This window comes from Atheta coriaria, unplaced genomic scaffold, assembly GCF_025399875.1.
Source record: "Atheta coriaria isolate IRGN ID8LTWV9N9 unplaced genomic scaffold, Caltech_Dcor_3.1 hic_scaffold_6_pilon, whole genome shotgun sequence".
NCBI lineage: Eukaryota > Metazoa > Arthropoda > Insecta > Coleoptera > Staphylinidae > Dalotia > Dalotia coriaria.
The window spans coordinates 4,811,772-4,827,703 of record NW_027045448.1 but is presented as its reverse complement, the minus strand read 5'-3'; the positions used below and the strand labels follow the sequence as shown (position 1 = coordinate 4,827,703).

At 38.9% G+C, this 15,932-nt stretch overlaps 1 protein-coding gene across 1 annotated transcript in view; it reads right to left on the bottom strand.

Annotated features, from left to right (window-relative positions):
• Nucleotides 1-361: 361 nt before the first annotated feature.
• The window catches only part of LOC135794330 (uncharacterized), a 40,851-nt gene continuing 25,280 nt past the window's right edge, over nt 362-15,932 (bottom strand). The window contains exons 3-5 of the mRNA XM_065305562.1: nt 14,660-14,791; nt 8,958-9,134; nt 362-2,486 (exon numbers count right to left, since the gene is read on the bottom strand). Coding sequence (XP_065161634.1) covers nt 2,057-2,486; nt 8,958-9,134; nt 14,660-14,791 — 739 coding nt within the window. The 3' untranslated portion in view covers nt 362-2,056. The remainder of the gene's footprint in view (nt 2,487-8,957; nt 9,135-14,659; nt 14,792-15,932) is intronic.

Here is a 15,932-nt window from a genome sequence, read left to right as displayed (position 1 = left end):
CAGATCCTTAAATATCATTCAATCCGCAATCGTAGATCTTAGTAAAATTTCTAATGGTAGAGTAGGAATGCTTCACGATCAAAAATATGGTGTTTTGTTGAACGTTTTTTGTTTTAGCTTCTTTGATGAAGAAAAAGAATCGTTTATTCCCTGCACTTTTCAAATGAATTGGTAAATTGAGAATTCGAATGTGAATGAGCCAATTAAATAACTTTCGCAGGGAATAATGGAACAGAAGAGTTTAAAATATTAAGAACCTCTTTAAAGCCACTAAGACAAAACGAGAATTTAAATTGCTCAATTATGAGCATTTCAAAGCGAGTCCACTATCAAAAGGTTGAAATAAATAAAACACAGACTATTTTCTTATTTTATAGTAGTTAATAAAATAATATCAGCGATACAAATAAGTTACACATCATTATTTTATACATCACAAAATCATTAAAAATGTTCTCTTCATTTCTTTCTCTCTTTAGTAGTTTTCATCTATTTATTATACATACACAAGATTCCGTCGCGCGGAATTCAGTTTCAGCTAAATAAAAAATTAAAAACGTTTCTCTAGTCACCGCTTTTAGTTTTTTTCTTTTGTATAATCTCAGCCATCGATCGAGTATCCTTCACGTTAGTGTTTTGTGAGTAATTTGCAAAAAAGCACGTAAGCTGCCTCTAGTATTCAACTATTTAAATTTGTAAATCGTAATAGTCACAAATAGTCGAAGTGTGTGGTCGTCATCGGTAAATTTGCCTCGAGTTTGATTCTCATCGATTTTGGTAGTGTTTTGTTTGTGTTCATGTTTCGTAGATAATTTTAATATCTCTTGTTTCGTAATTTAACTTTATACAATAATATTAAAATTAAATAATTAAATATACACAAAATGTGTGGTTGTGAGGGAAAAGGGACGTTAGAAGTACCTTACGTTTCTACAATTTATATATTAAATATATCTTTCTTTGTTTCATTTTTCTTCTTCTTCTTCTTCTGCTTTAGTCGCTTCATCATTTTGCTCAGTATTTAAATAATCAGTTTCATGTCTCCTGTTAGCCGACCCAACGAGATGAATTTTACATCCAGGCACACAAAATAATTCAATGTGACCAAATTCGATCATGACAAATAACTGCATTTTGCTTAAGCATTTGCTAACGTAAAATAAATAAAATGTATAAGCATACTTTTGCAAAATTTACATGATTACCAAAGAAACGAGCTAAATAAATATAAAATAGATAAAATTAGTCAATCCAGTTAATAAAAAATAAATTTAGAAAACTAGGAAACAATAATTGGTACAAGAAGTTCGAAGAACCACTCAATGATGACGTATAAAATAAATCTCCCTATTTTTCACATAGCTTCAGATCCGCATTTCCATTTGAAATTTCCTCTCCGATTGTTAAATGCTGCCTTAGTTTATGTACATAATTAAATGTTCAACATTTATTCCGAAATTTGTCTACTGAATTGATTTAAGTTTTTAACCTCAAATTTAACTAGGTCAGAGGTCATATAACAACATATAACTCTTGACCAATGTTTATGATGAAAGATTCAACACTTTTAACGCTGTTTACGGCGTTTGAATGTTCGATAATGTCTTATTAATTACTTGTTGCTTTGTACTTGTGGTCTCATGTTCGTGTTAAGTTCATCTAGGCTGCTAAACATTTAATTAGAAAATCACTACGTCTCTTCTCTCTTCTTAACAATGTTACGAGCCATAGAAAGCAACGCAAGAATGTAAATTTCGGAATAAATGCATCGGCGTGAAAAAACTGCGAGTGGCGAGCTGTATTTGTGTGACTGGCATGAAAATTGAATTCAATAAAGCGTTCGTTAATCTCATCGTTCAGCTGCTTTCATCGATTCCTCATCAAATCTCGGTAATGTTTAAAATTCGATGAAATCGTGATTCTCAGATTTGCCATCGTTCTATATAAAATATAGCTTATAATTACAACAACAAAATAATATTCGAGTGTCTATTTGACTAATCAAAAAAAAAAAATGAATCGTGGTTTGTTGACGGTCGTGGTCGTGGCCGCAGAGTTATTGTATCACACAGCACTTGCACTTGGGTTTCTTTTTGATGACGACGTGCTCGACCTGCGAGGCGTCGCCGGCGGCTACAGTATGACCGCGCTGTACGTCGAACTCGTTTTTCCCTGGAGAGGAAACGCCCTTCTTGCCTGGCGGCGAAGCCAACGGGCTCTTGGCGTCGTTCTGGACGTTGCCGTTCTTGGCGGTCTTGGGCGTCGCTGAGAGTGCAGTGGCGTTCGCCTTCTTCGGCGACTCGGTGATCGGCGTCGACGTCTGATTAGAGTCAATACGCTCGTCAGCAGAGGGTGGCAGCGGCGACGCGTTGCCTGCCGATGTCGGTGTAATCGGCTTGCCGCCCTTAATCAACTCTACGATTTCGTCAGCTTCGCGGCTGAGGTCGCCACCTGGTCGGAATGGATTATCCCAGCCACTATCAGTGCTAAAAAATCATCACACATTAGTATTGTATTCATAAAACAACAAAATTACGAATATTTCAAGCAAACTTGTTGATATAGTTTATGTACGATCTGAACTTTGATGCAAATGTTACAGAAAATGTCACACAGCATGTTGAATGCGCTCTAACGAAGTAAAAAAGAATCAACATTCAACAGTTGCGCGTGTAATGAAAATGTCACATCAGACGAACGCAAATGCGAGTTATTTAATGGAAAACCGGAAGTAATTCCATGATTATGTCACCTAGTAAAGATCATTACATTTTCATTCACAGTATTCCCGCATGAATTGAACAAAATGCTTGATAATGTAGAAAATATTTGTTTTAGAAGCATTACCAATTGATTTCGACCTCGTCGCGTGGTACTTTGACGACGTAATACAACACTCCGCCATGCGTGGTTGCCATGCTCGGCATATTACGTTATCCTGAGATATTTCCCAAACTGATTTTCATCCAACAATTAAATTCCAACGCTTAAATTGTTTTGTTTATTGCAGCACTTGTTGGTGCCAATATGGCGAAATGAAAACTGACAAAACTCGCTGGTGACGATTCGGCGAACAACATTTGTTAATCAAACTTTAATATTGCGGTCGCAACGTTGGGGTATTTTATTAGCGAGTCGGAGCGTAAACGCTGTCGTCCTCCAATTGATAAATCGTCGCTCACTCAAATCGGTTTGTGTTCAAACTAATAACAAGCGCTAATTGTGACGGTAAACTTTGCGCGTTTCTATTTTTACACGCTGAAACGATCGCACAATTCACAAATTTGTTACACGTTGCGTAAACTTTTTCTATAAAGTATTCCTTGGAGATCGTTTTTGTTATTGTTGGTAATATCGGTACGTTCGGCCGAGTTTGTGAGTCGCCTTGAATGTACGTACACTAGGTAATTATTATTTAAAAAAACACACGAGTGAGTCATCCAATCGCCGAAAACGCGTACACTGAATTGCGCCGCGTGTTTTAACCGTTTGAATAAGTTGGAATAATTCTAAGCCGCACGTAATTGAACTTGGTTTGTGTGGAAGCAACAACCTTCTACGCGCTGTTAAAAAAAAATGTTTTCGTCTTCCGAGAATGCGCCGTCTGAGGAATGTCTGACTTTCCAAGTGTAATGTGTAACACTTTCTTCTTTCTTCCTTGAGCGGCGTCCAAAAATGTCTGTGTCGTTCGGAATGCACCAACAATGTTTGCCGTCCGGCGCGGGTCGACTGGTCGCGGAAAATGCAATGGGAAAACTGCGCCGTTGGCTAGCTGCAATGACGCGCGGCCTACGCGTCGACGCTCCTGGACGTGTTCCAACAATGCGTTCGACTTTCGCGAGAGTTTTCCGTGGGACACATACGCCACGTCGTACGTTCGTTATTTTAATATTGGTAGTTTATTTATAGCAATGTTTCATGTTTTGGTTTTGTTGTTTTTGCGTGCTGCGCCGGGAAAACTGATCAACCGGATTGGGTGCGCATATTTCGAGTTATTGGTCAATCATTTATAAATTGACAATAATTACATCGAAATTGTTTACTTTTTTCACTCGGAGTTTGCTTTGATCTCACAAATCACTCGCGGATGAAATGTTTTATAGACTTTTGATCTCGGTTTCTTTTCCTAACCACCGAACCACCTCGTCCACGTCCTAGTCGCAACTATTCCATTACCACAGACAACGGCAAACTGGAGCGCGCCGCGGCCCCCAAATGATCGATCGAGGGGCCCCCACGTTGTGCAGCAGCGCTCCCAATGTGCGATGCGCCCGCAAACATTGGCGGCGGTGACGAGAGGCGCGTGCGCGCCGAGGATGCAGGCCACCAAGCCGCCACCTCCACCACCTCTACCGCCGGCACATTACGTCACCGGTGCAATTAGATCAACAAAGGTTGAAGGTTATCCGACAAACACACACTGCAGTATCAACAGTTTTCACTAGACGCCATCCATTTTTAGAATTTTACAACGACAACAAAGAACTTTTCGTTACTATTCCGCCCAACTTGGAACAATCGGAAACTAAATTTAAATATTCCCGATAAGAGCTTAGAACTAATTAATTAACACGCCTAAGGTATCGATAACATCTAGCGCTGTGTTCTTCAATGTGTCATGCACCGTCAGGCGGAAAAGGAAAATCGAATTGAAAAACGAGCGGAAAAGTGGGTCGAAGTGAATAAAACACTGAGCGACTACCACCGTCACCCGGCGTCCCTTTTCAAGCTTTATTGCTTTTAATGCGACCGCCACCATTGAGTTTTACGACTTTATTACATCGCGGCCGAACACCAAACACGATAGAGACTAGATAAAATTATTACTTTGCCATAAAATTCAGAATTAGAATTTATTAAAATCATTATACCGAAATTAGATCATCGAGCAATAATTTATCTACGACAAATTTTTATATCTTTCGGTACAATTTATAGATGCTAAACCTTGAAAAATCCTTCTTTGGTCCCTGTAGCATTGTTCTTTCGTATCCTTGTAGCAAATTTACGATACCTCCCTACCAATATTTACACAGTTCTGTTTTCTTTTCTTAGTCGTGCAACACTATACACTGGTCAAATGTTGACACAGTTGATACCAGAATCTGGGCCCAGCCAATCGATTTCGACCTGACGCTATGCGAGCGCAATAAAACCAATAACTAGCTAACAAGGATCATTCAAGGACGAACGCGCATTCTTTGCAACGACGCATATGTAAATTACCACGATTGCTTTTTTTATTACGTCCCAGTAAATAGTTTTGTTATTGTTTCACAATCGATTGCTCAACTCTGACCGCAGCGCCGAGTGCATAACATGAATGAACGGATGAATGAATGACTAGATGCGGAATTGCCTCTTGGAAAAAGGTCTTGGCCATCGCTGACCCACGCGACACGACTCAATTGCGCGCAATTGCATGATTTATTCATGCACTGTTTGGTGGAGGCATTTAATTACGGCGGTGCTTCATGCTCGCTGGTTGTACTCGGTGCAGGTGCATCGTGAGTCAAACATTAAATACAATCAAACTTTTTCGGAGTCGGGCAGCAGAGCGACGAGATTAATTGCGCGTTGGAAATTTTCGAATTGAAGACAATGAATGCGGGCATTAATTTGTTGGTCGATTTGTCAAGCAACATTGCGCATCGCAACTCTGAGCGAAACAACACATCGGAAATGAATTCTAAACAAGGGTGCGGTTGCCTGTCTTAGGTGTGGTCTTGGTCGCAAAATATTCACAAACAACTAATTTTATCATTTACATGCATAATATTATTTTTGCTATTTTTAGAGCATTATTTTGTAAGAAAATGTGCAATAAATGTCGCAGAAACAATGTATGAAATAAAAGTCAAAAGACTAATTTTGCTCGTGTATAGACCTCTCGCTTGAAGATGTTCGTTGATTGCTAGTTCTTTATGTGGAATATCCTTTAGTTTCCTTACTTTGAAGCCCGCAAGGTGTAATTTCAGCAAGAACACTTTCTTTCAAAACGCTGACAATTCAGATTTTATGAAATATTAATGGGCGACTCGAGAAAGGCTTCCAGGAAGTACTCGTCTTAAAATATTAAACTTTACAAGGACAAAAATGCGCAATTAAAAATCTCATCTATATGCTGATGAACTCTTTAAATTAAAAAAATTCCAGATTCTATAAATGGTAACATTTTTTAAAATAAACCTAAATTCTGATTAACTATATCAGCCATTGTTCCAATAAACAATCCCAGTAAATAAGTACATAAAAAGTAAAATATATTGGGGTCACGTTAATCGAATATTATTTCATAAATTTCGACTAGATTCGTATAAAACAAATATGTGAGCGTCATTATCAAAACTTCCTGCTTGCCATCTATAACCAGAACACTGTTATTGTTTCCATATCACGTTGGCCCAATTTCACACTTTGGTAGCGATCATTTTTATAACCTTTTACAAAGAACGCGACGCACGTATACAAATTGTATCAGAAACAGCTACCGCATGAGTATATGCTGTGCACGAAGTTATTGCAGTGCCATAGAATTTTCAGCCTTTTCACGGCATTATCAAGGCGTTTGGTGCGCCAATTGGGCGATAAAGCGCACATAATGGTACTTGAAGGTGCACACGACCCAATTACTGCAAATTCGGTTGCGCGCTGAACTATATCCAAGCATTAACGTATCGATCGTACCGGTTTCGCTCATAAACAATGTATAATATACAAAATATAAAATGTTTCATATAAAATTTAATTGCGCTGATATTTTCTACGTGCTTTCCACGTAAAACCCAGCACAATTATTTACATTCCTCCTGTTGAAAACACTAAAATCCCAGACAGCACTAACATTGCTGTTTACTTAGTCTCGCTAGTACTAATTTTACATAATACCCGCATTATTTGCAAATCACACGCAGCGTCGTCGGAATAAAACGAGCGATTCGTGCATATACTCGTTTTCATGTTAAACAATTTTAATATTGTTTGATAAATTGTACGAAATGTATGCGAAGGTCATTCTAGCGACAACATGGCTAATAAACAAAGTGTTGACAATTTATGTGAAAATGATTTAGAAAAACAACACCGAGTACGTTTAGGTTTTCGAAAACACCTCGTTGGATAACATTATAAAACACTCACCAACACGCGTACAAGCTGCGCTAATACGCGAAATAAATAAAGTCTATAAATAAATTTTACGTAATGCACAATAAAATGCCGCGCGCAGGATTAAAATCTAGCTGACCGAGTGCGATTCGAAGTTGTGGCGCGGGAAGCCCGTGAATTGTGTTTTTTATTCGTTTATATCCTGCGTTTGTATGAAACTGCGGATAACCGCACGCTGACAGACACAACAGATCATTTTCAACTTTAATCGGAATATACCTGCACCTGTAATAAAGTTATATAACTTTATTACGCGCGCGAGTATTCACCGCAAAACATTGATTCGCTCTGAGTCATCAAAGTATTACATTCAATTAAAGAATTAGTTAAAGAAAGCATAACTCTTGTGTTTACAATTCCGCATTGTGGGCACTAAAATTATACTAATGTCTAATAATTAAAATTCCACGCCTAAATTGGAACAAAATTTCCAATAAAAAGTCGGCGTGTTGTCACGTGCCGAAAGCGCGATGTGACAACAATATAATGCCATCATCGGCGACACACAAACGCGACGGGTAGCCGACGTAATAACCGCTCTCTCGCGGGCTGTTAGCGCGGGAGGTCGACGACATTTCCGCAACGCACTTTTAAAATAAACGCAAAACGTATCGAAATAACTCGCGCCGACCACGAGTCGCACGCCGCGCGACGATATTTAGCCATAAATTTCATATCATTAAACCAGCATGTTCAATCCAGTAACTGAGTAGGCTACTCATGCGTGTCAGAAGCGAACGGATGTACATAGGCAACTAAATGAACATACACGCCGAATTAAACGCTCAGGAAGACGTCAATAAAAAAAACTTGTCTAATGTAGGGAAGTCCCTAGTGGCGGACACCTAAGGTTATTTATAAATAAATCAAAAATATTTGAAGAAATGTTAATTAAATTATGACATATAGTAGATAACAAAGTTAGAAATCAAATTAAAATAACAAAAATGCAACCTCTGTTAAAAATAATTAATACTATCAATTAAACTTTGGTAAGAAAAAGTATAGTTTTAAAAGTGGCACCTAGTACCGGACACATATTTGTGCCATACCCTCTCACCGGACATTTCAAATATGTCATATGGTTAGGTAGGCTACCTTGTTTGGTATTATTTGTGGGGCGGTGGGGGTGGGGTGATAGAATTTAACGATTTAATCAACGGATTTAACACACTGACTAGAAGCAGCCCGTGAATGCATACATCCACTAGCTAATGTGTTCATTTCAGTTACAATGAATACTTTAACTACGAATTTTAGCGAATGTATGCATTAACTAGTAAATGTATACATTTACTAAATGTATGCATTGACTGCAACATAGCCATCTCCTCACTCTCTCTCTCTCACAAGAAATATCAATATGTTTACTGTCCGGCGCTAAGGGACAGCTTAGTGTCCGGTGCTAAGGGACAGACATTTTCGTTCATTTGGTGGTACCTACTAAAATTGTTTAAAAATCTAATAATATTCTACCATTTTACGGATAACAATCAAGTACTACTTGTATCTTTGAATACCACTCAAATGTAAATGCATAAATATACTAAAATTAATTACATTGATATTTAGGTGACGTCGTGATTTTGCGCCTGAAACAGCAAACGGCTGCTCCCGCCGTGGCCGTGTGCGTTACTGGCGAGCCACGACGAGTGATCCTGTACCTGTGAGCCCCCGCACCCCTTTCACTTGTTTTTGAAATGAAAAGATTTAAACTAGCTTAAATAGTACGAGTGTCCGGTGCTAGGTGCCGTCCGGCGTTACGGGACTTCCCCTACACGAATACCAACCTTTCTTGTCGTACGAATTTGGTGACCATCGCGTTGCCGACGTGGTGCGAGTCCTGAAGGGCGGCAGCTGCCATCATGAATTCACTCTCGGAGAGGACGACGGGCTCATCCGGCAGCACGACCTCCTGCGGCTTCGACTGCTGCACGAAGGAGACTCGTACCTTTTCTCGCTCGTCTCTGCAACACACAAACCAAAAAAACATTGAAAATATAAACAAAACAAAACGATGAACATTCTACGACATTACAATAAACATAATAAAAGTTAAGTTCACGGTTACCGAAGTCGAGGATGAGAGACATAAAAATAGCGGATGTGAGAACCGACTAAGAAAATAAGCGAGCGCGCTGAGTCTTAAGGTGAGAACGACAAAAGTATTGTAAGTACAAAAGATAATTACATTTCTCGACTCGGTTGTACCGCCACGATTATAAGAAACTAAATTGCAACATCATACTCGTAAGTTCAAAGTGTTCAAAACATCAGTGTGTAGTACTTGACTTAAGTTAAGTAATGCAATTGCATTAAGTTGCATCGCCTGTAGTCTGTTATCGAAAAGAAGAGAAAAGAAGCGTGTAACTCGTATATCAACTATTGATTCGGTTTGATCTGCTTTATCATGCCGCTGGAAATGACTTAAGTGACTTGAGCAACACTTGCTCTATGAATAGCCATAAAAATACAATTAATGAATGAATTCGTAGTGAGTAAAGTTACAAGTTACAACCAAGGTACTTAAGATATAAAACTTCTGAAATTATGAATGTTGAAGGCACCGCAAACATTCGGAACAGTGCCAACTGGCCAATGGCCGGAAGGAAACCGTTTAGTTTCCGGAAATTAGCGTGCCGCACGAGTGCGGCGAGCGCACAAGTTATTTATGTTATAATCGATTTGACATTTCTACATCGAATCCAAAGCTTCTAATAATGACCCATTCACGCACTAATGGACTTGTGGACAAACACAATAATTCAATGAATGACCATTGTTGATGTAATGTATGATTATGATTTCCGTAATGTGATGTCCGCACATATTCTACATTAGTACAAGTATCAACATTTGCAAAATGTCAAAATATTAATACGAGAACACTGTGAAGGATATAAAGACTCATAAATGTAAATTGCGCTCCTTCATGTCCTCGAATGAAGTTGTTGAAGTGACAGCAGTCGTCTCCACCTCTCCCCAGCCGCCATCTCATCTCCAACTTGTTCAAACTACCTCGACAAACCATTATCCACTATTTCCTTCATCTGCATGTTATCTTTATCGCTCCAGCTTGGAAGGAAAAGGAGGTGGTTATTTATCCTGCGTTCATTCAAGTTTTCCTTTGAAATGCGAATGACCGGCGGTTGGGGCGCCCACGCGACATCGTTTAGCAAGGTACTAAAATTAGCAAAGCAGCGAGTCCTTCACGTTTAGAAGATGGAGGTTGACAGGAAGATGAATGCGATGACAAAGTGAAGGAGGAAAAGGAAGCTGGAGCGTGGGGAAAGTAGGTTAAACACTCTGCATATTTAGAAATTTTCCAAGGAATTTGAGGAGATCTATTCTAATATTATTCCTTGTTTGTTGATGTTAAAAACTTTTGTAATAACCGTAATGAAATATATTGCAGGAACATTAGAAAACAGCAATTTCGTAAATTTAGTAAGACTTCCAGCTTGTGGTAAGTAGATGAAACGGTAATTTCATTATTTTGAGTAAAAGCACTCCACGCCTGAAAACTTCCATCGTTTAGGGACTCGAAGGCATCGTTCCTCGTAGTCAACAAGTGCGCTCGTTCACCTTTTACTCTCCTCCATCGCTTCGTCATGAATATCAAAGAGACACTATATTTACCACTATGAATATGCCTTAACTTTCATCTCTCCGCGGAGGTAAATTTCATACAAATTACAAGTCAAAATTTCATAATTCGGTTAACACAACATTCACCAGGTTATATTAAGGTTAACTTTGAAAGGACGCTTTTATATTATGTTGCGTATAGTTGTAAAGTGAATTTGAATTGTAAATTGTATAAAGAAATAAAAGAAATTATTGATTAGCCACGTACATTTTTGCCTTGACCTCGCTGGACTTGTGTCCAATGGCAGCTTATTATAAAAAGGTCACAACGTCGTGATAAATGCCATTAAAATTTTAATTTATAATGCGTGCCCGTAGCGCGACTCCGCACCTCGCGTATTTTTAGCAATAATTTCTGCTCGTTATGGCCGATCGACGCCAACGTTGCGATGTTCAAGTGACGGATCATGGACGTCGAACGCCAACGCATAAATGTTTAGATTGTGCGCCGAAAATTTATACAAAACGCCACAATGGGCGCACAGTTTATGGCATGGCAGTTGCGAATATGTCATCATGTTCTATTTTAGAACTTTTGGAAATAATATGTGGGTATAATTATAAGATAATTCACTTATCTATTAATTATTTAATTGTAAAAAGATAAAAAATATTTCTTTCTTATATTATTACATCTGCGAAAACTCAAGGAAGTCGTTCCTAGCCCAATAATCCAGAATAATCCGCCAATTTTTAAGATATGAGCAATAAGACGAAAAATACGAGGAAATTGGCAATAATCCAGAGCCAAATGTACACCCACACGAGTACAAAGCTAAATTTTCAGCAAATTCACAGCCACAAAAAGAAAACAATCAGGAAATTAATGCATTATTCCACAAAAAAGTTTCTTGATGTTATATTTTGAGTTATCTTCACGAATATGCATTTGAAAAATTAATTTATGCATGTCTGCATAAATCACGCCTGATAAATTACACGTCAGATTGGAAATCGCTGCGGAAAGTCGAAAAATGCGGCAGGCGCAAGCGGCACCACCGTCGGCGCGACGCATCCCGTCTATAAATAAACAGCATTTCGTTCATTTCTGAAGCGCACGAATGGGTATTTTTCATCGGCATTGGCAATCCGTGTTTGTAAATGCGATAATGTTGAGATGCGAGCAGTAATATGCGTGTTTACCGATTTAAATGCAATCTACACAGGCAACAAACCAACAAATCAAACAAGTCCTTATTCCTCGAATAATCCACCGAGCATGAAACGAATCTTGAAGTGAAATTCCGCAGACTTTTGATTTTGATATTCACTCTAGAAAAATGGGGCCTGGAAACTATCAGGCATGACAGTTGGCTTGCAACATCGAAGATAAGTTTCAATCAAAAACCGACGTAAAACAGCAGTTTACGGTCACTCAACAATTTGCAATTAACTTCGAGAATTGTATCTTTAGTGAAAGCAGGCAAATGTTATAGGCATTGATCCGAGAACGTGAAGGATCAATTTGTTTGCTCTCTACGTGAGGAGAGCTAACATTACATTACGATGATGTCATCTGCAGTCCGACATGAAATATAATCAGACGCAGGATCACAATATTCACCATATGCGCATGTAAACTCGCAGCTATTGCTGGCAAGTGAAGTGGCACGAGAAGACGAGTCATGTGCTGTGGACAATAATGAACATTATGACCAACCATTCTGGAATTTACAAGCACAGCAGAAGAGAAGACCGAACCAGAACCGAATTCGTATCTACATTTATTAAATATGATATTTGATGTTATTGCGAGAGAGGAACAAGTGAAGTCAGTGTGTGCTCGTGCGCAGGCTAATTCGGCATGACGTAATTTCCGAAATAGACGGTCGCAATGCGTTCGCGCGTGTGCGTTTGCCCACAAACAGCGTAAACAGCGCGAAGGCGAGCAGCGACAGGAATTAACTCATCTTCATCAACTTCTATCGGGCGTTTTTACAGCGTCGAGGAAAACAAACATTACGTATAATTTACATCAATATTGACTAATTATAAATAGGTTACATGCACAAACATAACAAATTTATTTCGTTCGAAAATCAGTACATAAATAATGTGTTTTGTTCACAAATCTCATCAAAACTTTAATCATGACATTCTCATCAATTTCACCATCAAACAGTTAATTAAAAATTCATTTCTATGCAGACATATGTTGCAAGTACGAGTAGCAAATAAGCTTTACGATTACCAGCTTTTCCGTCGATTGCATGTCGTCTGCAGGTTTCAATTCCGCCTTGCATGTTACATGCACGAAATTAAAGTTTTTTAACCGATAGTAAAGAAAAACATGTCTGAGAGTTACAAAAGAAAGTAAAGATTAAAACTCTAAAGAAAAATACTTAAATAAATCAAATCTTATCGCGTACACGAAAGAAACGGAATTTGAAAGTTGATTTTATGTTGGTTTTTTGTGCGAATTCAGAAAGGAAACGTTTTTTGTGGCTTCAATTTTGACTTCACGTTTCCGTCACTTCGCCAGCTTCACACCATTTTTCCCGCCTAACAACGACGACATTATGACCCTCTGATTCTTATTTTACTTGCGGTGCTTTCCTCGAACGCACAACACGCACGACCGGTAAGGAAAACAAGAACACAAAAGCGTCTCCCAGCTGTTTCTTACTTTCATACGCGCTTCGTGGCCGAGGTCGTTGGAAACCTTTCTTCTTTTTTTTGTGTGTATGTGATTTGTACGCCGGTGTAACATCAACTGTATTTTTAGTTGTTTCTTCTTTGACTTGAGATACTATCGAGATTTATCTCAACAAAACAGCAAGTTTATATTACTTTGTATATGTATTAACATTAAACATATGTTGGACTTATAAACGCACAAGTTCAAACATAGACTGACACAGAAAAGCGGCAAAAAGTATGAATTTAATTCTGCACACACGCATATTGTGGGATAACGAACGCGGCATAATCCCCGGAATGCTGAATTATATAAGCGCGCGCGTATTACGAGCGAAAGATGTTCCTTTCGCGTGCGAAACCAGTTTTTTTTTCGGCACAGGCCAACGTATTACGAAATCCTTTCACTCTCACTTCGGAGAAGCCTTCACACCTCGGATTACTCTCGCTTTCTTTGCGAATTTATGCGTAACTTTGGAGGTTAAAAGAATAATTTCCTGCATAAATTTACGCAAATTGAATGAAAATTTGAATGAATAAATCATACGAATGTAATAAACCAAATAAAATTTGTTTCTGTACGTTACCTAGCAACCGATACACATGAAAAACAAATGCGTTACCTAGTAGTAGTTGTAGATTGCTATGTTGCTAGGGGTAAATCCCAAGCGCCAATTGTGTTTTCCTCCCTTTGTGTCGATGGCAATCGCTGGATTCACGCCTTCTGCACTGACACCAAGTAATCACAGATCGCGGCACCCGAAAAACAACGAGCATGAACACAATCGGCACTGCTTATTTTTACGCAAACGGCGTCGAACACAAATGAACACTGCGGGCGCTCGCCGTGCGCAATGTTTAACGCGAAAGCGCTAGTTACGATTACGCCGCGGTGCGATGCTGTTCCTCGCTCACGCTCTCCTCAGCCCGCCTCACTCGCCCTGTCACTATGCCGGCCAGCGCGGTCCGTTCGATGCCGATCGCCGAGCGAAAAAAAGCGAAAACGCCGAAACGCATCAAGCGCACCAAGCGCTCGAACCGCACCAAAGCGTGATGGAGCGATCGCAGCGCCCTTCACGCCACACCCAGGCATTTAAAGATATACCTAATACACACTAGATGTCGCTAGGAGTACCGAGCGCAAACATTTCATACAGATATCAAAACATTTGAAAACAAATTTTTCATTAGAAAAAGGTAAACTTACTCAGTTTGGTCTTGATCGGCTGGAAATGGTGTGGCATTTTCTTGTATCGGACTTGTTTCTGGTTCTTCCTGAACCGGTGTTTCATAGATTAATGTCTCAACCATGGAGCCTTTCGAACTACCGAAAGATACCCTAGAAATAAAACAAAACGTGTTAAATTTACTGTTTTTCACTAGACCAAAATATATTTTAAGAGTCTAGTAGATTTATTGTATCTAATTTGCAAATTGTTGTCTCACAAACAAACGGGAAGATGCCGTTTATCATAGCTGCGAATAGTTTAGTTTTATCACCTCTCTAACTGCTTAAAGACTCCACAGCTGTCTTACAACTAGTAACGTGTAACGATGTAAGTATGAGCACAGAGTGCAATTTAGTTTATGTAAATTTAATACAAGATCTAATAGCGTGTACTCGGTTGCCGCCCATGCATAAATCGCTCGTTGCAGGCAATCCATAACACACTGAAGGTGCGCAGAGTGTTGCCCACTTTTTTCCGCTTTGCATGCGAGAGCAAATAGGCGGAATTTTGCAGGATTATAACAGGACAGAAGGAAAAACGCGATGAATCGACTATTTGTTTGCGAGGCGAAATGCGTGGGAATTCAAGACGTCGAAGCACATGCTGTGCGCTCTGACGGCTGAAATAAAACGAATGAAAGATTCAAACACAATTGTTGATGTTTTCGTGCAAATTAGTTGCATGTGTTCCAATTAGAATCTAGTTGATGTTAACTACGAAAATAGTAAACATATTACCATAAACAACTAAAAATATACGCTGTGTGTATAATTTTAGCACGGAGTTTGCTCAAAATACAACTTCAATTTGAAGTATTTTTTTATTGCGTTGAGTGCTTTTAGGCTGTTTAATATTAATGCAATATGGCGGATAACACTCCCTTCTGCAAGCATAAATCGAACGCAAATGCAATTATCTACCAATTGCATTTTAAAATTTCAACCAGACACACAGGACCGTCGTAGGGAGTGCAAAACATCAACATATCGATTATATTAGGATACGAGGGATGCAAACGTGCAAATTCTGCATGAATCTATCAAAAATTAATGATGATTGATGTATTTGACAGGATATTTCGTGGGCCACGTGCAGAAAATTAGTTTTAATTGCATAAGTTGATTGCATCTGTCATTGAGAGGAATATTAAACATTTTAAGACAAAACATATCAGTTTTTGCCCGGAATTATTAGAAATTAATCCTTGCAAGTTGGTATTGATTTTTAAGTAAGAACTGTTTGCCGTTTCAT